Here is a 23,331-nt window from a genome sequence, read left to right on the forward strand (position 1 = left end):
GTGCCACCTATGTGTGCCCATCAGTGCCGCCTATCAATGCCCATCAGTGCTGCATATCAGTGCCACCTCACCAGTTCATGTAAGTGCAGCCTCATCAGCGCCCATCAGTGAAGGAGAAAACTTACTTACCATATTTATCGGCGTATAACACGCACATTCATTTTAAGAGGGAAGTTTCAGGGAAAAAAATTACATTTTAAATAAGGAACTTTTAAGCAAAATAAGGGTCAGTGCCCATCTGCAGCCTTCACCATTGCCATCAATGCAGCCTGATCAATGTCCATCTGCAGCCTCACATGTGTCATCAATGCAACCTCACCATAGCCATCAATGCAGCAGCTTCCCCATTGCGATCAATGCAGCAGCCTCACCATTGCCATCAGTGCAGCCTGATCGATGCCCATCTGCAGCCATTTAGTGAGAATCTCCGATGATAGACAGAACAGTGGTCCAATGGACTTTCTATTACAGAGGCCGCCAAGTAAACAGGAGATTCTCACTGTATGTAATCAGGGGTTCGCTGTTCTCCGTCCACTGTAGGGTTCTCTACAGATGGATTGGGGTAGCACACAACACAACAGGATATGCACAATTATTTGTTGATGTCTGTAAAAAGATGCCATGTATATTGTATTTTGTCAATTTTAATGTTTCTATATTATTAAATTACGTATTGTTATTTCAATCTTATTTTGTATATTTTGTATGGCCACTTGCCCATGTCAAAGTCCTCTCCCTAGAGGAGTAAAAGTGTGTTTCTTTTCAAATTAATTGTATGTAATCTCATGGCGCTCGTCCCGACCCCTCCCTGTCCCCTCTGAGGCAGCTAAAATTGAAGTATCTGCGTATAAAACGCGCACGCTATTTGCACCTGATTTGCATGGTGGAAAAAGTGAGTGTTATACGCCAATAAATACAGTATTTACAAAATTTTCTAACAGAAACAAAATACATTTTTTTGTTTGTTTTCAAAATTTTCTGGCTTTTTTTTATTTGTTCCGTAAAAAAAAAAAAATAATAAAAAAAAAACACCCAGCAGTGATCAAATACCACCAAAATCAAGCTCTATTTGTGGGAACAAAATGATACAAATGTTGTTTGGGTACAGTGTTGCATAACCACGCAATTGTCATTCAAAGTGCGACAGTGCTGATAACTGAAAATTGGTCTGGGCAGGAAGGGGGGGAAGGGCCCAGTATTGAAGTGGTTAAAAACAAAAACAGGTATAAAATACATGTCCCAGAGACAGGATAGGACGTAAGAGAATAACACCTTTAATGATGGTTACATATGTTTATTTTAAAAATAATTGTACAAAATCCTGTTTACATTTAATATTTATACATAAATGATAATAAATTCACAGAAAACATTTTATAGCATATCTTTCTGTACATCTACATGGTTTTACGGAACTTATCAAAGTCCTGTATAGAGGCTTTGGCAACTTCACTGCAGAAAATATCATCAGGCATGACTGCCACTTTATCTAAAGAGACATAGTTAGGTTGTGTTGAGTCATAAATTGCTCTTCCCAAAAAGGAGAGAAACATGTGTCTTTCCTTTATTTTTAACAGGTTGGAATTGAAAATCTGAAAAAAAAAAAAGAAGAAGAGAAGAACGTCACAGCATATTCGTATTTCATATACATTATACATCTATCTATATATGTATCTAATATTTCATATTCTCTTTTATCATGGTTTTATTATTGCAAATTTACAGAAAAGAAAAGCATAACAGGAAAACATATGTTGTCAACGGAGTGCAACTTTGACGCAATTTTGGATGGGTGCAACTTGGATACGACTTTGGCTTTCACTAGTGATAATGGAAAACTGTTGCATTACATTAATATTCAGGTATGACTTTCATGCACCTTTTGAAGTCTATGGCCCTCAGGTTGCATGAAAGCCTGACCAAAGTAGTGTATGAACTAGTTTGAAGTTGTGGCAACTGTAAGTCGCACATAGATGAGTGGTTATCATTGGAAAAGATGGGGAACAACTTGTCATGCGACTTTGATGTCCAAAATTGCATGACAAGTCCCACAGTGGAGTGAGAATGTCCCATTCCACTCCTGGAGCAAAATTGAGTTGGGCTGAACACAAAGCCATTCATGGGAAGCTTTGTATTCTATGAATGAACAAAAAACTTCCTCTGACTGGCTGAGTCCAAGGAAGCCATTTATTCATTCTTAGGGCCGGTTCACACTGGGGGCGATGTGAGGCGACACGACTTGCCTCGCCGCGACCTGCCGCGACCTCAGCGGCGACTTGCAAATGACTTCTGTATAGAAGTCAATGCAAGTCGCCCCGAGGTCGCCCAAAAGTAGTACAGGAACCTTTTTTTCTAAGACGGAGCGACTCGAGTCGCTCCTCTTAGAACGGTTCCATTGTACAGAACGGGGGCGACTTGTCAGATCGCGGCACGGCAAGTCATGTCGCCTCGTGTTGCCCCCTGTGTGAACCGGCCCTTAGAATGCAAAGTGTCCTATGAATGGCTTAGTGTTCAGCCCAACTCAATTTTGTTCTGGGAGTAGGATGAGAAGTTCTCCCAATGCGGGAACACAGAGCTGTATAATGTATGTAGCTAAAGCTACAAAAAATTAATACAGCTCACCTGGCAAACACACGTTAGTGCGGTAAATAGTTTGTTTGGGCAATCTTGGCCCAAACAAACTATTTAAAGGGACATTAAATGATCCCAAGGGACTTTTTTTTACCATACACCACCCGTTTGCACAGTTCCCCAAGAGCATTAGGCCCCATTCACACTATGATGTGCATTGCGAATATGTCTTTGAAGTTTTTTTTTTGCGCATTGTGGCGCTATGCATATTCATTTTAGTGGGCTGCGCTACATGAGAAAATCACAACAAAAAAACCCATGTACCTTTTTGTGTTGTTCACATTTTTTTTACTGTATGTTTTGCATCTACTTAATGTGTTTGGGGCGCCATTAACAATAAATGTGGGAAAGTGGGAAACATGGTTTTTGTGTGTTTTGCGCACATTCACAAGACGCTGTAGTATGAATTTAGCCTTAGATAATGTCTGAAAATTTATTACAGGATACTTCAAATGTTACAGTCTGAGCCAAAGCTAAAGAAAGACTGTATATTGTTATTGCAAACAGAATACATTCTCCTATAGGAAAACCTCGCTCTTTATATAGTGACTGCTAAGTTATAGAAATGCCAAAAACATGGAGGGGGACATTTATCAATTCTGCTAAACAGCAAGTTTATGCTATACAAGAGCAGCCAAACAGATTGTGCGACAGATTAACGACAAGGTTACAGCTTGAGTCATGACAGAATGAAAATAAAAACAGGCATTCAGAAGTGACGAGAACGTTTCCAGAATGCCTGATGGCAGCTGCTCAGCTACACTCTGAAATGTGATCCAGTTAACATAGGGGGGGCTCTACTAAAACTGGTGCAGACAGAAACTGGTGCAGCTGTGCATAGTAACCAATCAGCTTCTAGGATTTTTTTTTCCAAATCTTAAAGCGGAAGTAAACCCATCCATAAAACAGTTTAATTTCCGGCATGTGCCAGAATTGTACATAAATGATAGTAAATTCACAACCAATTGTGCTCTAAACCAAACTGTCAAACGATCCAATGGCTGGTGTCATAACTGATCACATGTGCAGCATCATGACACTTGTAGATTAAATAGAGTCAAAGATGGCAGCTTCCTTGGCTAAAAACGATAGGGGGGTTTACTTACACTTTAAAGGAGAAGTACAACGAAAGCTTGTTTTTTGCTGTACTTCTCCTATGGATTACACAAGCGAAGGTCGTTCTGCACTCCTGTGACCCATTTTCAGCATACAGCAGGCTGAAGCCCGCTGTTGGCTGATGTCACAGAGCCAGACCAGGCTTGGGCAAGATCACAACAATAAAGTCTGGATCCGTCCACATGTCTGGACCAACACCTGGCGCAGCCCCTCAGCAAGCCGATGAGAGCCTGAGCCTGCCTCGCCCCCTTCACAGCCCATCACTCAAATGAGTGCAGGGGGGCAGAACAGAGAGCCAGTGACCTTTCAGTCACCAGCTCACTGCTCAGGGAGCTCTGAGCACAGAGTGATCGGTGGTGTTTGATCGCTCGGTTTTCAGTGTTAGTGCCAGCGGGAGACAGATGCGGGATCGGAACGATGCTGCATCCACATAGGGAAGTACGATTCCAAAAAACTAAAACATTTTTCTCTTTAACTAAACAAAACTGAAAACAATAGGGGGCTTGAGGCAATGGACCTTGGGACTTTAATGGTGTTAAGGAGAAGGTTTAGAAATTTGACAATTCCCAATATTATTAGATAAAATGAAAAAAAATGTATTATTACAAACAATAATTTTAAAAGACAAACATGAGATACAAATTAATTTTATAGCCAAATATAAATGGTTTACAAAAACTCAATACATAAATACTACCACTTTTGTCCTTCTCTGCAAAAATTTCTTGAAAGGACCCAGTGTGTGGAAAAGGGGTCAGCCGATAATAAATACCAGTTTTTGATGCACTTTGAGGATTTCCACTTGGATTTTAGATATATTTGATATACATGCTCTTGGGTAAGAGTTTATGATAAATGTGATTTTTTTTTGTTAACGAATAAAATACTTCTTTTGATAACTTTTATTTATTTATATATATATATATATATATATATAAAATTCCTTTTCGATATTTACATTTGGAATCATGTATGAAATATTTACTTCAGATTAATTTGAATTTATACAGCATGAGTTTTCAGTAATAATTATTATATATCTTTATAATTTATAGTACACCAAATGCCACATCAAAAGTCTCCTGAAGAAGCTCAAATGAGCGAAACATTTTGAGAAAGTGGTATTATGTATTGAGTTTTTGTAAACAATTTATACTTGTCTATAAAATGAATTTGTACCTCATGTTTGTCTTGCGTCGCTTTAACTGACAATTGCGCGGTCGTGTGACGCGACTCCCAAACAAAATTGACCACAAATAGAGCTTTATTTTGGTGGTATTTGATCAACTCTGCGGTTTTTATCTTTTGCGCTATAAAGAAAAAAAAAAGAGCGACAATTTTTAAAATAAATATTATATATATATATATATTAGGGATGCACCGAATGGGCTTTTTGGTGCCGAAACCGATACCAAAAATGAAAAATACACTAGGCCGAAAACCGAAACCGATACCGAAACAGCACCGATACCAAAAATGACTGTTTTAAAAAAATATTTTTATACAGGAGGTGGTCAGAGACTGGGTACATGGTTCAGGAGGTGGTCAGAGACTGGAGACATGGTTCAGGAGGTGGTCAGAGACTGGAGACATGGTTCGGGAGGTGGCCAGAGACTGGGGGCATGGTTCAGGAGGTGGTCAGAGACTGGGGGCATGGTTCAGGAGGTGGTCAGAGACTGGGGACATGGTTCAGGAGGTGGTCAGAGACTGGGGACATGGTTCAGGAGGTGGTCAGAGACTGGCGACATGGTTCAGGAGGTGGCCAGAGACTGGCGACATGGTTTAGGAGGTGGCCAGAGACTGGCGACATGGTTCAGGAGGTGGCCAGAGACTGGCGACATGGTTCAGGAGGTGGCCAGAGACTGGCGACATGGTTCAGGAGGTGGCCAGAGACTGGCGACATGGTTCAGGAGGTGGTCAGAGACTGGCGACATGATAAAAGAGATAAGTGTGGTGTCCCCTCGTGCAGCCAGTAGTGTTTGTGTCCCCTCGTGCAGCCAGTAGTGTTTGTGTCCCCTCGTGCAGCCAGTAGTGTTTGTGTCCCCTCGTGCAGCCAGTAGTGTTTGTATCCCCTCGTGCAGCCAGTAGTGTTTGTATCCCCTCGTGCAGCCAGTAGTGTTTGTATCCCCTCGTGCAGCCAGTAGTGTTTGTGTCCCCTCGTGCAGCCAGTGTTTGTGTCCCCTCGTGCAGCCAGTGTTTGTGTCCCCTCGTGCAGCCAGTGTTTGTGTCCCCTCGTGCAGCCAGTGTTTGTGTCCCCTCGTGCAGCCAGTGTTTGTGTCCCCTCGTGCAGCCAGTGTTTGTGTCCCCTCGTGCAGCCAGTAGTGTTTGTGTCCCCTCGTGCAGCCAGTAGTGTTTGTGTCCCCTCGTGCAGCCAGTAGTGTTTGTGTCCCCTCGTGCAGCCAGTAGTGTTTGTGTCCCCTCGTGCAGCCAGTGTTTGTGTCCCCTCGTGCAGCCAGTGTTTGTGTCCCCTCGTGCAGCCAGTAGTGTTTGTGTCCCCTCGTGCAGCCAGTGTTTGTGTCCCCTCGTGCAGCGTGTGTTGTCCCCTCGTGCAGCGTGTGTTGTCCCCTCGTGCAGCGTGTGTTGTCCCCTGTGTAGTCAGTGATGCAGAAAGAGAGGAGAGCCGCCTCTGCCGTCTGGATCAATAGAGCGCCGGGAACATCACAGCTTTAATTTCAATAGCTGTGTGTTCCCTTGTCGCGCGCCGTCGCATACAGCCCCTCCCCCTTGTCCGGGGAACTGTGATAGACAGATCCCCCGGACGGGTGATCTGTCTATCACAGTTCCCCGAACGAGGGGGAGGGGCTGTATGCGACGGCACGTGACGGGGGAACACACAGCTATTAAAATTAAAGCTGTGATGTTCCCGGCGCTCTATTGATCCAGACGCGGAGGCGGCTTTCCTACGCTATACACCTCCCGTGATGGGCGGCACCAGGGGCGGAGCTCCGCCCAGCCCAGGCCCCGCCCCTTTTTCGGCTCAATTATTGGCCGTTTTTTCCTTTCGGCATTTTCGGCCGATATGTTTCGGCGGCCGAAATTTCGGTGCATCCCTAATATATATAAATATCCCCAAAAATATATATAAAAAACATTTTTTTTTCCTCAGTTTAGGCCAATACGTATTCTTCTACATATTTTTGGTAAAAAAAAAAAAATCGCAATAAGTGTTTATTGATTGGTTTGCGCAAAAGTTATAGCGTCTACAAATTAGGGGATAATTTTATGCCATTTTTTATTAATAATTATTTATTTTTACTAGTAATGGCGGCGATCAGCAATTTTTATCATGACTGCGACATTATGGCAGACACATTGGACAATTTTGACACATTTTTGGGACCATTGGCATTAATAAAGTGATCAATGCTAAAAAATTGGATTACTGTAAAAATGTCACTGGCAGTGAAGGGGTTAACACTAGGTGGCGCTGTAGGGGTTAAGTGTTTCCTAGGGAGTGACTCTAACTGTGGGGGGGGGGGGGGGAGGGCTGTGTGTGACATGGCACTAATCACTGCTCCCGATTACAGGGAGCCGTGATCAGTGACAGTGTCACTAGGCAGAGCGGGGAGATGCTTGTTTACATCGAGTCCACGGGACCCGCGATCCTGCTCCCGGCGGATGAGCGCGCCCGTGGGCTGCCTCTTAAAGGGCAATGTACAGGTACATTAATCTGCCTGTATGTGCCCTTCTGCCGCAGTATATCTGCGTGAGGCGGTCGGGAAGCGGTTAAAAATTATGATTTAATCAAGTTGATTTAAATCAAGTCTTTTTACTAGTGACTTAAATCGCGATTTAACCAGTTCCCGACCAGCGCAAGCCGATGTACGTTGGCAGAATGGCATGGGCAGGCATATTGGCGTACAGGTAGGTCCAATCTTTAATGCCGCCCTGCCATCGGCCCGCTCATGTACTGGTCGGAACCCCCGTGAGTCCGGTCGTGGTTCCCGCGGATTCGATTGCCGCAGGCATACCCGCGATCGTCTCACGGGGTGGCTGAATGGAAAAATGCCATTGTAAACAGCATTTCTCCATTCTGCCTAGCAACGAGTGATGCTGATCTCTGCTCCATGTGATTGGAGCAGAGATCACTGTTCACTAAATGAAAGCCCAACCCCCCACAGTTAGTAACACACCCCTAGGAAGACTTAACCCCTACACTGCCACCCACTGGTTAACCCCTTCACTGCCAGTGTCATTTACACAGGAATCACTGCATTTATATAGCAGTGATTACTGTATAAATGACAATGGTCCCAAAAATGTGTCAAAAATGTCCGATGTGTCCGCCATAATGTCGCAGTCACAATAAAAATAGCTGATCGCCACCATTACTAATAAAAAAAATAATTATTAATAAAAATGCCATAAAACCATCCCCTATTTTGTAAACGCTATAACTTTTGCGCAAACCAATCAATCGCTTATTGCGATTTTTTTTTAACAAGAATATGTAGAATACGTATCGGCCTAAAATGAGGGAATTTTTTTTTTTTATATATTTTTGGGGGATATTTATTATAAACAAAAGGTAAAAAATAATGCGTTTTTTTCAAAATTGTCGCTCTATTTTTGTTTATAGCGCAAAAAATAAAAACAGCAGAGGTGATCAAATACCACCAAAAGAAAGCTCTATTTGTGGGAAAAAAATGATGTCAATTTTGTTTGGGTGCAACGTCGCATGACCACGCAATTGTCAGTTAAAGCGACGCAGTGCCGAATCGCAAAAAGTGGTCTGGTCTTTGACCAGCAAAATGGTCCGGTCTGTAAGTGGTTAAATCGACTTGATTTAAATCAAATCCACCCTGCTTTTGCGCGAACCAATCAATATACATTTATTGGAATTTTTGTTTACCAAAAATACGTAGCAGAATACATATTAACATAATTGATGAAGAAATACAATTTTTTTTTTTTTTTTTTTAATTGGATGTGTTTTATAGCAGAAAGTAAAACATTTTTTTTTCCCTCAAAATTTATGGTCTTTTTTTGTTTATAGCACAAAAAATAAAAACCGCAGAGGTGATCAAATACCACCAAAAGAAAGCTCTATTTGTGCGGAAAAAAGGACATCAATTTTATTTGGGTGCAGCGTTGCATAACTGCGCAATTGTCAATTAAAAAAACGCAGTGCCTGATCGCAAAAAACGGCCTGGTCATGAAGGGGGGTAAATCTTCCGGAGGTCAAGTCGTTAATGTTGAATTCTTCCCATAGCATATTAGGAACGCTATATGAATAAAAGCTCTAGAATGTGAATACTAATACAAAAAACTAAAATGCATATACCTGTGGAAACTTTGTGATCATGTTGTGGGGAATCTCCATTGTGTTGTGCACATAATTAAATGTTTCTGTAAGTCTTTTCTTGTTTGCTGCAAGTACTTTGGGAACTCTCAAAGCAACATGCTGTATTTCATTTTTGCGGAACCCGAATTCTAGTTCGAACACCTACCAAATAAAAACAGAGTAAGTGGGTTTTTCAAACAAGTAAATACAATCACCAAGTAAAACCTTTGCAACTCAAAGTAAAAGTGCAGTGATGAAGAACCTTCCACTGTGCACAGGAGAGGGGGAGCTGCATTGCCAAAATACAAAGTATAGGACTTGTCTCATTCCACCACTAGAGGGCACCCTAACTATGAATCAGATTCTTTAATCAACTGGGATAGGGAAAATATACAGTTATTTTCATATAGGTAGTAAGCTTATGCTCAGTGAAAAGTGATCAGTGGTGAATCACTTTTCAGGAGGTGGTATAGGCGTTCATGAAGTGCAACTGCCGCCTGTTTTTTGTTGTTGTTGTTTTTTAGTTTTTTTTTTAAATTCCAAAACAAACATTTTACATTGCAGGACCACACCACAACTGCAAACCAAGTGTTACAGTGCGAACCCTTCGATCTCAATGGGCGCGTTTGTCAGGTGATGTCAATCTTTACAGGCCGGGTTTAAAATGCGGCGGGGCGCAAAGCGAAGCAAGTAAATGGTTTCTCACTTTAATTTAAAGGAAATCTATAATGCCATGGGGTTACTTTTCCTTTCATTGTTACTATTGTTGGAGAATTTTTGTTTTTTAAACAAATATCTTTTCTGCATTTTCTTACATAAAATAGTTATTTTACACGTACGCATTTATTACCTTAAGCGTCTCTCATTAACTTACACTATAAAAAGTGCACCCTATACATTACCTAGAAAAAGAAACAACTGTTTCAGTTATCCTACTTGACAGCACTGTCAGCACTGTTACTATACAGGGTAGTCATTAGTAGCAATTGATTAAGTGGATAAAAGGACAGTCAGGCTGATAATAACATCCAACAAGAACATTGTATGAGCAGACCAGGCTAAGGCCTCTTTCACACGGGGCGGATCAGTAATGATCCGCCCCGTGATGATCCGCTCGCTCAGCGGGGATCGCTCCGTTGTCCCCACTGAGCCGGCTGTGGACAGGGCGGTCTCCGCACACTGTGCAGGAACCACCCTGTCAGCTCTCTGCTCTCCTCTATGGGGATCGGATGAGCACGGACCGTGTGTCCGTGTTCATCCAATCCGCTCTGCAGACGGATAGAAAAATAGGATTTTCCTCCGTCTGCAGAATCGGACTGTTGCAGAGGCGGAGGAAATCGGGTGTCTGCAGATGTTCATCCGCAGACACCCGCTATCCCATAGGGATGAATGTATGCCCGTATTTCATCCGCAAACGGATGGATGAAATACGGACATATCATCCGCACGTGTGAAAGGGGCCTAAAACAGGTGTACCAAGATCAAAAATAATAATAATAATAATAATAATAATAACCTTTAGATTCTCCCTAATTGGCTCCAGACTTCCAGTGACCATTCTGGGGAGGCGTGTCACTAAATCACGGGTCTATAATAAAAAGATTAAAATAGATTAAAAATGAAGTAAAAACAAATACATACACAATTATATCTAACTAAATAGACAGTTATTAGTGTAACAATGTATATCTAAAGCCAAACTTTTTTCTTTTAAAAAAAAAAGAAATTATACAATCCAAGATTTTGTTGAACCACCTTTTGCTTTAATTATAGCCTTTAGTCTGTTGGGATATGCCTCTAGTAACTTTGCAATATTTGCCCACTATTCTTTGCAGAACTGCTCAAGTTCAGCTACAATTGATGGGGAATGTTTGTGGACTTCAGTAGGGCTGCAACTAACGATTATTTTCATAATCGATTAGTTGGTTCATCGGTTGATTGATCGGTTAATAGCCTTTAAAAAAAAAAGTGGGTCAAATTGATGTTCATTTTCAACCACAGTGACGGGAAAATTTGGAAATAATAGAAAACTTCTTAGTCAAAGGAATTCTCAGACGGTGTATGTGGTTTTCGTTCAGAAATTACATTCATTTTAAAAACAGAATGTTAAAAACAAGTGAAAATTTCAAGCAAAATTCTTTCATTCAGCGAATGTACAATGATTTTTCGTCTGAATATTTTCATCTGAAAATTGATCCGGGTGGCCAGCATAAGGCTCGGTACACACCTATGCAATTTGTTTTTGATCTGTTTTTGCTGTGCGTTTAGATTTTTGTGATTTTACTGTAATTGGCATTTTTGCATTTTTTTTTGGGCAGATTAAAAAACACAAATTGCTGCAAAAATGCATTACATTGCAGCTTCTCTATTGAAATATATTGAACCAATAAAGCACCATTTTGCGTTAAAAGTCCCCGACCCTTTCAGATGTGAACGTGTGCCATAGGAAACCATGTAAATGAACTGTAGTGTATTTCTGCAAAAAGCACCAGTAAACACATGGATGTGAACCAGGTCTAAGGCCTTTAGTAACATAATGGTGTTAAAAACCCCCGAAAATGAGCCATTTATAGTAGAAAAACACAGATAATCACTACTGTAAGGGGTTTATTTTTTTACTGTAGAACAGCGAAATATTTACAGTAGCGATTTGCTCTTTGTACTATAAATGGCTCATTTTAGTTTTTTTAACCCCATTATGTTACTGGCCGATTAATCGATTATGAAAATAGTAATCGATTAATTTCATAATCGATTAGTTGTCGATTAATCGATTAATTGTTTCAGCCCTAGACTTCAGTCTTCAAGTCATTCCACAGATTTTCAATGGGGTTTAAGTCTGGGCTCTGACTAGGCCATGCAAGGACATTCATCTTTTTTTCCTTCAACCAATGTGTGGTGATTGTTGCTGTGTGCTTTGGGTCATTCTCATGTTGGAAGGTAAACCTTCTTCCCATTGACAACTTTCTGGCAGAAAGCAGTAGATTTTCCACAAGAATTTGGCGGTTTTTCCCTATCTACATTTCCTTCTATCCTGACACGTTGTCAGGTCACCTTGAGGCGAGGTGACAGATGCACACCGTAGGGATCAGGAGTGCACCGCAAGGTTGTGGACCCTATGGCTGACTGCTACAGACGGGAGACAGATCCCACTGGGGTTAGAGCGTAAGATTCCCCCGGGGTGCAGAGTCTAAGAGCCAGTAGGTGTTGACCAGCGCCTCTAGTGTTGAGGATGGACTTGGCTGCAACTGGCTCCAGGTCGCGACCCCCAGGGTCCCCCAGCTCACACCCACAGTAGGCAGCAGGAGGATAGGGATAGTGAGGAATAAAGCCAAGGTTGGGGCCACAAACAAACAGACAGGAATAGTCAGGGACACACCAATAGGTCAGGATCACAGGCAAACAGGGATAGTCAAGGACACGCCAAAGTCGGTAACGGAACAACAGAAGAGCACACGGCAGGTAACAGGAAGCTAAACACACAAAGGAGCACACAATGGCTGATCAAACGGTCAGGTCACCTTGAGGCGAGGTGACAGATGCACACCGTAGGGATCAGGAGTGCACCGCAAGGTTGTAGACCCTACGGCTGACTGCTGCAGACGGGAGACAGATCCCACTGGGGTTAGAGCGTAAGATTCCCCGGGGACGTGGAGTCTAAGAACCAACAGGTGTTCAACAGCGCCTCTAGTGGTGAGGATGGACTTGGCTGCACTGTCAGGTCACCTTGAGGGGAGGTGACAGATGCACACCGTAGGGATCAGGAGTGCACCGCAAGGTTGTGGACCCTACGGCTGACTGCTGCGGACGGGAGACAGATCCCACTGGGGTTAGAGCGTAAGATTCCCTGGGGTGCGGAGTCTAAGAGCCAGCAGGTGTTCACCAGCACCTCTAGTGGTGAGGATGGACTTGGCTGCAACTGGCTCCAGTTCGCGACCCCCAGGGTCCCCCCAGCTCACACCCACAGTAGGCAGCAGGAGGATAGGGATAGTGAGGAATAAAGCCAAGGTCGGGGCCACAAACAGACAGAAATAGTCAGGGACACACCAATAGGTCAGGATCACAGGCAAACAGGGATAGTCAAGGACACGCCAAAGTCGGTAACGGAACAACAGAAGAGCACACAGCAGGTAACAGGAAGCTAAACACACAAAGGAATACACAATGGTTGATCAGCAGGGTTGGCCTGCAGTGCACAGGTTAAAATAAAGTTCTCTGATAGGAGCTAGTGTGGAGTCATGCCAGAGGATGGATTACAAAAGCAGTCAGGTGAGGGTCGGCTGGTCTCTAGAGATGAACACATGGAACAGGTAAGCAGACAAACTATTGCATAACCATGACAGTACCCTCCCTCTTACGAGGCCTCCCCCTCTCCCGCCTGGGTCCAGGCTTAAAGGGAAACTCCAGATGGAACCTCCTCAACAGACTAGGAGCAAAGACCTCAGATGCTGTGATCCAAGACCTCTCCTCAGGGCCAAACCCTTTCCAATGTACGAGGTACTGAAGAATGCCTTTACGGAGCCGGAAATCCAAAACTTGACTAACCTCGTATTTTAGATTATCCTCAGAGACTGGAACCGAGGTAGGGAGAGGACGAGAGGACTTGAGGACTAAAGGCTTTTTAGGAATGGGTAAGGGCATGAGAAGATCAGGAGCCTGAGTAGGGTCCACTGTCAGGTCACCTTGAGGCGAGGTGACAGATGCACAACGTAGGGATCAGGAGTGCACCGCAAGGTTGTGGACCCTACGGCTGATTGCTGCGGACGGGAGACAGATCCCACTGGGGTTAGAGCGTAAGATTCCCCGGGACGCGGAGTCTAAGAGCCAGCAGGTGTTCACCAGCGCCTCTAGTGGTGAGGATAGACTTGGCTGCAACTGGCTCCAGGTCGCGACCCCCAGGGTCCCCCATCTCACACCCACAGTAGGCAGCAGGAGGATAGGGATAGTGAGGAATAAAGCCAAGGTCGGGGCCACAAACAAACAGACAGGAATAGTCAGGGACACACCAATAGGTCAGGATCACAGGCAAACAGGGATAGTCAAGGACACGCCAAAGTCGGTAACGGAACAACAGAAGAGCACACGGCAGGTAACAGGAAGCTAAACACACAAAGGAGCACACAATGGCTGATCAAACTGTCAGGTCACCTTGAGGCGAGGTGACAGATGCACACCGTAGGGATCAGGAGTGCACCGCAAGGTTGTAGACCCTACGGCTGACTGCTGCGGACGGGAGACAGATCCCACTGGGGTTAGAGCGTAAGATTCCCCGGGGACGTGGAGTCTAAGAACCAACAGGTGTTCAACAGCGCCTCTAGTGGTGAGGATGGACTTGGCTGCACTGTCAGGTCACCTTGAGGGGAGGTGACAGATGCACACCGTAGGGATCAGGAGTGCACCGCAAGGTTGTGGACCCTACGGCTGACTGCTGCGGACGGGAGACAGATCCCACTGGGGTTAGAGCGTAAGATTCCCTGGGGTGCGGAGTCTAAGAGCCAGCAGGTGTTCACCAGCACCTCTAGTGGTGAGGATGGACTTGGCTGCAACTGGCTCCAGTTCGCGACCCCCAGGGTCCCCCCAGCTCACACCCACAGTAGGCAGCAGGAGGATAGGGATAGTGAGGAATAAAGCCAAGGTCGGGGCCACAAACAGACAGAAATAGTCAGGGACACACCAATAGGTCAGGATCACAGGCAAACAGGGATAGTCAAGGACACGCCAAAGTCGGTAACGGAACAACAGAAGAGCACACAGCAGGTAACAGGAAGCTAAACACACAAAGGAATACACAATGGTTGATCAGCAGGGTTGGCCTGCAGTGCACAGGTTAAAATAAAGTTCTCCGATAGGAGCTAGTGTGGAGTCATGCCAGAGGATGGATTACAAAAGCAGTCAGGTGAGGGTCGGCTGGTCTCTAGAGATGAACACATGGAACAGGTAAGCAGACAAACTATTGCATAACCATGATACACGTGCTCAAGTCCCTGCTGCAGAGAAGCACCCCCATACCAGGATATTACCATCTCCATGTTTTATTGTAGGAATGGTGTTATTTGGATGGTGAGCTGTATTGGAATTCCACCAGACATATCATCTGGTGTTGAGGTCAAATTAAATTTTAGTCTCATCTGACCCCAACACCTTTTCCATGTGGCCTCAGAATCTTCAAGGTGCTTTTGGCAAAGCTCAGTCATGACTGCATGTGGCCTTTCTTGAGGAGTGGCTTTTTTCTTGCAACCCTCCCATACAAGCCACATTTGTGGATAATGTTTGATATTGTTGTCACATGCACACAATGACCACTCTTTGTCATAATCTCCTGCAACTACTTCAGAGTTACTGTAGGCCTCTTGGTAAACTCTCTAGCCAGTTTCCTCCTCCAAAATGCAGCTGCTCCTGCGTAAATAACACTTGCAGATTGTCTGCAAGTGTCACTGAGTAAATTCAATATAACAGTGTATTGATCATTTGTATTAACTATTTTATTCATATGTAGATCAAAAATGTGACCTTTGATCTGCATATGACATCACTTAAAGAAAGAAACATTAAAAAAAAATTTAAAAGTAAAAGGGATTACTATTTAACCCCTTATTAAGCCTTAGTTAAATTGGTTGTAAACCCTTACAAATTACTTTGACCTACAGGTAAGCCTAGATTAAGGCTTACCTGTAGATCGAATAAATATCTACCGTGTAGGTTTAGGAGATATTTGCGAGTGGCAGCTCCCGTGCGCATGCACGGGAATGACGTCATAGCGGCTCCGTCGAATGACAGCGCCGGAGCAGCGAGACCCACCAAGGGGACAGCGGTGACTTCGCTGGCTCCTGTGTCAGGTAAGTGACACATAATGGACGATGCATAGTAGTCCATTATGCTTTACCTTTGCAGGTAATCAAAGAGGAAGTAAACCCATCAGGGTTTACTTCCTCTTTAAGGCTGGGTTCACACGGCTGCGGTGACGAGATCGGATTTGATTCGCACCGCACTGCAGTGTAAATCACATGAGATCTCTGTGCGATGCGAGTTCAGCCATACAGATAGTATGGCTGAATTCGCATCGCATCCGGCCCAAACTCGCACAGGACCCTTTTTTTGGTCCGTAGCAGAATCGGATCACATGGGTGTGCACACCATGTGATCTGATTCCTGTCCGAGTTTGCAGATCGCACTGCAATATGCGAACTGATCTGGGGGTGTCATTAACTTTTCACTGACACTCCCAGCAGTTCGCATAGGGCAGTGTGAACTGCCGCCGGGAGGCATGCGATGCAGGAACCCGCAGCGGATTCGCAGCATTCCCGCATCGCAGCAGTGTCAACCCAGCCTTAAGCCCAACTGCAAGGGGTCATTCCCCCCCCCCCCCCAGAATTGGGCTTTTAACCCTAGTTAACTATATATATATATATATATATATATATACATATATATATTGTAAGGGATCTTCCCGGGGTAGGGTGTGTTTGGACACAGTTCACAGCAGACTTGGAATTTATAAAGCAGATCTTGGCGTTTATTTCGTGGTACAAACAGTCCAGCAAACAAAATATACAGCAACACCGTGCTTTCTAAGTACAACAAAAGTAAAAGTCCTAGCCCGGCTGGGCGCTTACTAACAGGTTCTGCTCACCTATCTGACACTTACAAACACAGCGTCTTTCGCCTGGATATCGCAGGGTGAGTTTTAGCTCCAGCAGTGGCTGTGCTTGCAGCTTCCTTCAACACACAGATTGTTCATTCCCTGGCTGAGAGCAATCACCTGCAGACCCTGCAGTGCCTTTAGCTTCCCAGGCTAATTAGGATCAAAGCTCACCTGATCCCAAACCCAGAACTGGATCGGGGGATGTGGAATGACAGGTCCCTCTACCAAACCTACCTGCCATTCCATATAAACCCAGGCCCGGCAAAATTAAATAACAACTCAGCAGCATATCGCTGCTGAGAAACTGATCCATCCTGGATTTACCATCTCACACTGTGTAGCAACCTAGGTGAGATGTACACCCCCTCAACCACTTCTCCAGTGACATGTCTACATATCCCCCCCCTCTTTTTCAGACCGGAGGGCTGAGCCTTTTGTCCCCACAGACAACTCACCCTTGACAATGCGTCAGCATTTGCCTGTAATTTCCCTGGCCTGTGTTCCACAGTGAAATTAAAGTTTTGTAGGGAGAGAAACCATCTAGTCACTCTTGCATTTCTCTCCTTGTTTAACTTCATCCATGTTAGGGGGGCATGGTCTGTCACCAACTTGAATTTCCTGCCTAGCAAGTAATACTTTAACGATTCTAGGGCCCACTTTACTGCCAAACATTCTCGCTCCACAATGGCATAATTTTTCTCGGCCGGGGTTAGTTTTCTACTCAAGTACGTCACTGGATGCTCCTCACCATTCACTACTTGTGAGAGTACTGCACCTAAGCCTGTGTTAGAGGCATCTGTCTGGACCAGAAATTCTCGCCTGAAATCGGGGGTAACTAACACAGGTGGTTGGCACAAGGCAGACTTAAGGCTTTGGAAAGCCTTCTCGGCCTCTGGGGTCCACGTGACCATTGCTGTCTTTCCGCCCTTTGTCAAGTCAGTTAGTGGAGCAGCAACTGAGGCAAAGTTCGGCACAAATCTACGGTAATACCCCGTAATACCCAGGAAAGCTCTAACCTGTTTCCTTGTCAGGGGTCTAGGCCAATTCTGTATTGCCTCAATTTTATTTAGCTGTGGCTTAATCAACCCTCTCCCAATAATGTAGCCCAGATATTTGGCCTCTTCTAGGGCTAGAGCACACTTCTCGGCATTTATGGTCAACCCCGCATCACTTATGGCATCCAACACGGCCTGTACCTTACAGAGGTGACTTTCCCAATCAGGGCTAAAAATGACCACATCATCGAGGTAGGCAGCTGAGTAATCACGATGTGGTCGCAGAATCAAGTCCATCAACCTCTGGAAAGTTGCAGGCGCTCCATGTAACCCGAATGGCATCACTACATACTGGAATAGCCCATCAGGGGTGGAGAATGCAGTTTTCTCTTTAGCCTCACCAGAAAGTGGAATCTGCCAGTAGCCCTTTGTGAGATCGAGAGTGGTTATGTACCTGGCGTTACCCAACTTCTCAATCAACTCATCTACCCTGGGCATAGGATACGCATCGAACTTGGAGATCTCATTCAACTTTCTGAAATCGTTACAGAACCTCCAAGTTCCATTGGGCTTTGGGATTAGCACAATTGGGCTGGACCATTCACTCTGTGACACCTCAATTACCCCCAGAGCAAGCATACGTTTTACCTCGGCAGATACGGCTTCCCTACGTGCCTCCGGTATCCTATAGGGCTTAAGGTTTACTCTGCTTCTAGGCTCAGTTTCAATGTGATGATGGATGAGGTGTGTACGCCCTGGGAGGTCAGAGAACTTGTTTTTGTTTTTCTGTAAAAATTCCTGAGCCTCCTGTTTCTGTGACACTGATAGAGTATCACCTACCTTGACTGGAGGGATTGGTTGTGACAAATCATTAACAGTATTTGTCGCCACCAAGGATTCCCTGTCTTTCCAGGGCTTGATCAAGTTTATGTGATAAACTTGGAAAGGCTTCCTTCTACCTGGTTGGTGCACCTTGTAGTTCACCTCACTGATCTTTTCAACAATTTCATAAGGACCTTGCCACTTCGCCAAGAATTTACTCTCAACAGTGGGGACTAGTATAAGGACCCTATCGCCTGGGTTGAATGTCCTGATTCTTGCGGACCGGTTGTAAATTCTACTTTGGGCCTCTTGAGCCCTCTGGAGGTGTTCCCTTACCAGGGGCATTACAGTGGCTATACGGTCCTGCATTTGTGCTACATGCTCAATAACACTCTTGTATGGGGTGGACTCATTCTCCCATGTCTCTTTTGCAATGTCCAGTAGACCCCTAGGGTGATGACCATAGACCAACTCGAATGGTGAGAACCCTGTGGACGCTTGGGGCACCTCCCTAATAGCAAACATGAGGTAGGGTAATAAATGATCCCAGTCACGACCATCTTTTGCCACCACTTTCTTCAACATATGTTTCAAAGTTTTATTAAATCTCTCCACCAATCCGTCCGTCTGGGGGTGGTACACAGAGGTACGGATGTGTGAGATTTTAAATAGTTTGCATAATTCCTTCATTACTTTCGACATAAATGGCGTACCTTGGTCAGTTAGGATTTCTTTGGGGATCCCAGTCCTAGAGAACATATAAAACAACTCACGTGCAATTGTTTTAGATGCAGTGTTTCTTAAGGGTACAGCCTCAGGATAGCGGGTCGCATAATCCAGGACTACCAAAATATACTGGTGTCCTCTAGCTGACTTTACAATGGGACCCACTAAATCCATGGCAATACGCTCAAAAGGCACCTCTATAATAGGGAGCGAAACCAAAGGACTGCGAAAATGTGACACTGGGGCACTAACCTGACATGTGGGGCACGACTCACAGTATTTTTTAATGTCATCATATATGGCCGGCCAAAAAAACCTCTGGAGAACCCTCTCTCGCGTTTTGTCAGTCCCCAAGTGTCCCCCAAGAACATGGTTATGTGCCATGTCAAGCACCTGACGCCGGTACGGCTTAGGTACCAGAAGCTGTTCCACAATCTCATCTTTAACCTTATTGACTCTATAGAAAAGATCATTAGTCACCGAAAAATGTGGAAATCTTTTTTCAGCATCTGGTTCCTGAGGTACCCCGTTCATAACAGCAACCTGCTCTCTCGCATTTTTGAGAGTGGGGTCCTGTAATTGTGCAGTCCCAAAATTATCGCTAGACACCTCTAAGTCTAGTATATTTTGCTCAGTGGGAGGAGCCTCCTCCTCCCCAGCCAGGACCTGCAAAGGAAAACAATCATTTTCATCCTGCACATTTTTATCATTCACAGTGGACAAGGCAACCCCCTTAGAGGTATCCTCACTCCTTTTGGGGATTTTTCTTTTTTCCCAAAGAGCCCAGAATAATGGAAAATCGCGCCCCAATATTACATTATGCATGAGGTTTTTAACCACACCCACTTCATATTGTACGGTGCCTTGTTCAGTCCCGACTTTAGCCAGCACTATAGGGTACACTTTTGTATCACCATGTATGCACACAACACTCATATGCTTTTTAGACTCTAAGTCCCCAGTCACCAGGCTAGCATGCACCAAGGTTACAAGGCTTCCTGAGTCCATTAACGCTTTAACAGGAAAGTCATTGATTGTGATGTTGCAGATTTGCGGTTCAGTCTCTAGTCCAGGAACTGCAGCACAAGATGGTTCCGCAAATAGCGACTGACGCCGGCTAGCGTCACATTCCATGGGTTCAGAGGTAAGAGGGCAATGGGCAGACACGTGTCCCGCCTCATGGCATCTCCAACACTGGATAGAGCCTGGTCTCTTTGGCAAGGAGTCCTTTTCAGAGCCCCTTAGCCACCCGGGACCATCACCAGTCTTTTGTCCCTGAGACACCACTTGAGCCCTTTTCCCCCCATCAGCACCCCTCCACACTCCCCCAATAGATGGAAGTCTCTTACCAGCTGACGGCACAGTTCTGGCGCTCCGGGGAGGTGAAGATGCTGCAGGAACATCACGGAGGTAGTCCTCAGTCGCCTGGAACCTCTCCACAAGGTTGACAAGTTCGTTTGCGTTCCTAGGATCACCTTGTCCCACCCAGCGTTGCAGGTCAGTAGGAAGCGCTCGGAGGTAGCGATCCATCACGACCTTCTCTAGGATTTGTGCAGGAGTATAAGTGTCTGGCTCCAACCACTTTCTTGCCAAATGGATTAGGTCATACATCTGGGACCTCGCTGATTTGTCCAGACTGTAGCTCCAGTTGCGTACCCTCCGGGCACGGACTGCAGTAGTAACTCCTAGTCGGGCAAGTATCTCCTCTTTTAGCCGAGTATAGTCCTTAACCTCTTGCTCACTGAGGTCATAGTAGGCCTTTTGAGGTTCACCTGTTAAATAGGGCGCAATTACCTCTGCCCACTCAGCGGCTGGTAACTTCTCTCGCTCAGCCACGCGCTCAAATACTGTTAGATAGGCCTCAACATCGTCCTCAGCAGTCATCTTTTGCAGCGCTTTCTGCACAGTCCTTCTCCCAAAAAAAATCTCTGGAGCGGCTCCCTCCATTGTGGGTGGATTAGCAACCACAGGCGCCTCTCGATTTACTATCAGGTGCTCGATAAGTTGTTGTTGGCTTTGGCGCAAAGCTTGCAACTCTTCCTTATGCATCCGCTGTTGTGCAGCCATCATCTTCTGTTGTGCAGCCATGGACTGTTCATGTCGTCTATTGGCCTCTGTCTGCGCCTGCTGTTGTTCAGCCATGGACTGTTCATGTCGTCTATTGGCCTCTGTCTGAGCCTGCTGTTGTTGCAAACTCACTTGCATAAACTGCTTCAGCATCTCCTCCATGTTGCTGGACTGTTTTTGGAGTGTAGTTGCAGCTTTCACCCAGGACATCAGCAGCTGTAGCCAAGTCTGTCCACACCGTTGCCCCTAGCAACCGCGTTGCCCGCTACCTCCACCAATTGTAAGGGATCTTCCCGGGGTAGGGTGTGTTTGGACACAGTTCACAGCAGACTTGGAATTTATAAAGCAGATCTTGGCGTTTATTTCGTGGTACAAACAGTCCAGCAAACAAAATATACAGCAACACCGTGCTTTCTAAGTACAACAAAAGTAAAAGTCCTAGCCCGGCTGGGCGCTTACTAACAGGTTCTGCTCACCTATCTGACACTTACAAACACAGCGTCTTTCGCCTGGATATCGCAGGGTGAGTTTTAGCTCCAGCAGTGGCTGTGCTTGCAGCTTCCTTCAACACACAGATTGTTCGTTCCCTGGCTGAGAGCAACCACCTGCAGACCCTGCAGTGCCTTTAGCTTCCCAGGCTAATTAGGATCAAAGCTCACCTGATCCCAAACCCAGAACTGGATCGGGGGATGTGGAATGACAGGTCCCTCTACCAAACCTACCTGCCATTCCATATAAACCCAGGCCCGGCAAAATTAAATAACAACTCAGCAGCATATCGCTGCTGAGAAACTGATCCATCCTGGATTTACCATCTCACACTGTGTAGCAACCTAGGTGAGATGTACACCCCCTCAACCACTTCTCCAGTGACATGTCTACAATATATATATATACACACACACATACATACACATACACATAGACACACACACACACACACACACACACACACACACACACACACACACACACATATATATATCTATCGTGCACACACACTTATTTATTTATATTTTTTACCATTAATATTTTTTCCACTTTCATTTCCATTGCTTTTAATTATAGATCAATAAAATTATTTATGGAATTTAGAAATGTTATTTACATTTGTAAAAGAAAATGTGTAGAATAAAATGTGAACTTATAGATTTTAACTAACACTGGTCAAACTAGAAAATAAAAACTCTAATTTCCATAGATATTAGATCATTTTTACCAATACTGCCAAAAGAGTGCCTAGCTGTTCCAAAAAAAAAAAAAAAAAAAAAAAATACATATTAATTTTGTTATATTAGGCAATGACAAAGTTATCCTTGAATAAACAGAAAGGTATGAAAGCTAAAGTGGTTAAAATTCATGACTGATGCGTTTTGGGCAGAATGTCTCCTAAGAACTAGCACTAGGTGGCACTCCATCCCTAAAGTGCAGGACAAAGGGAGGAAAATCAAAACATTCGGAGTGTGTTAAGCTGACACATGCTTACATTTTCTGCACTGAGCCCCAACTGTTCCTGGAAGAAGCCCAGACGATTGTCCAATCTCTGCACCGAAAAGTTCAGCAGGTAAGGGGCTCTGAAGACCATTCGAGCTATGGCTTTCTGGCTGAATTTTCTAGAGCGCAGGTAAGCCACCCTGTAGGGAAAAGATCAGATACAATGAGGACTTGTCCCACCTACGGAAATAGACACAGGTGGGAAATGTGCGAAGTTTTCTGTCAGTGAGGAAACAAAAATAAGTTATTTTTAAAATGTGTGATTCAGCACAACCAACCTGTCCACAAAATATTGACCCTTTGGGCCCAGTTTGGAAATTTTCACTTAGGGGTGTACTCACTTTTGTTGCCAGGCTGTACACTCACTACTTTACATTGTAGAAAAGTGTCATTTCTTCAGTGTTGTCACATGAAAAGATCTAATAAAATATTTACAAAAAAGTGAGGGGTGTACTCACTTTTGTGAAATACCATATAATGAAAACATATTATAAATAAAGAGTGCGTAAAAAAATAAATATAAATAATGCTGTATCGATCTAAGTGCAGCGTTT

The 23,331-nt window shown here is 44.5% G+C and overlaps 1 protein-coding gene across 1 annotated transcript in view; it reads right to left on the minus strand.

The window, feature by feature from the left end:
- Nucleotides 1-1,258: 1,258 nt before the first annotated feature.
- The window catches only part of MTERF3 (mitochondrial transcription termination factor 3), an 87,403-nt gene continuing 65,330 nt past the window's right edge, over nucleotides 1,259-23,331 (minus strand). The window contains exons 6-9 of the mRNA XM_077493071.1: nucleotides 22,770-22,917; nucleotides 10,548-10,619; nucleotides 9,032-9,193; nucleotides 1,259-1,592 (exon numbers count right to left, since the gene is read on the minus strand). Coding sequence (XP_077349197.1) covers nucleotides 1,398-1,592; nucleotides 9,032-9,193; nucleotides 10,548-10,619; nucleotides 22,770-22,917 — 577 coding nt within the window. The 3' untranslated portion in view covers nucleotides 1,259-1,397. The remainder of the gene's footprint in view (nucleotides 1,593-9,031; nucleotides 9,194-10,547; nucleotides 10,620-22,769; nucleotides 22,918-23,331) is intronic.

Source organism: Lithobates pipiens, unplaced genomic scaffold (genome assembly GCF_037356315.1).
Source record: "Lithobates pipiens isolate NorthernLeopardFrog02 unplaced genomic scaffold, aLitPip1_a1.2 Scaffold_19, whole genome shotgun sequence".
Lineage (NCBI taxonomy): Eukaryota > Metazoa > Chordata > Amphibia > Anura > Ranidae > Lithobates > Lithobates pipiens.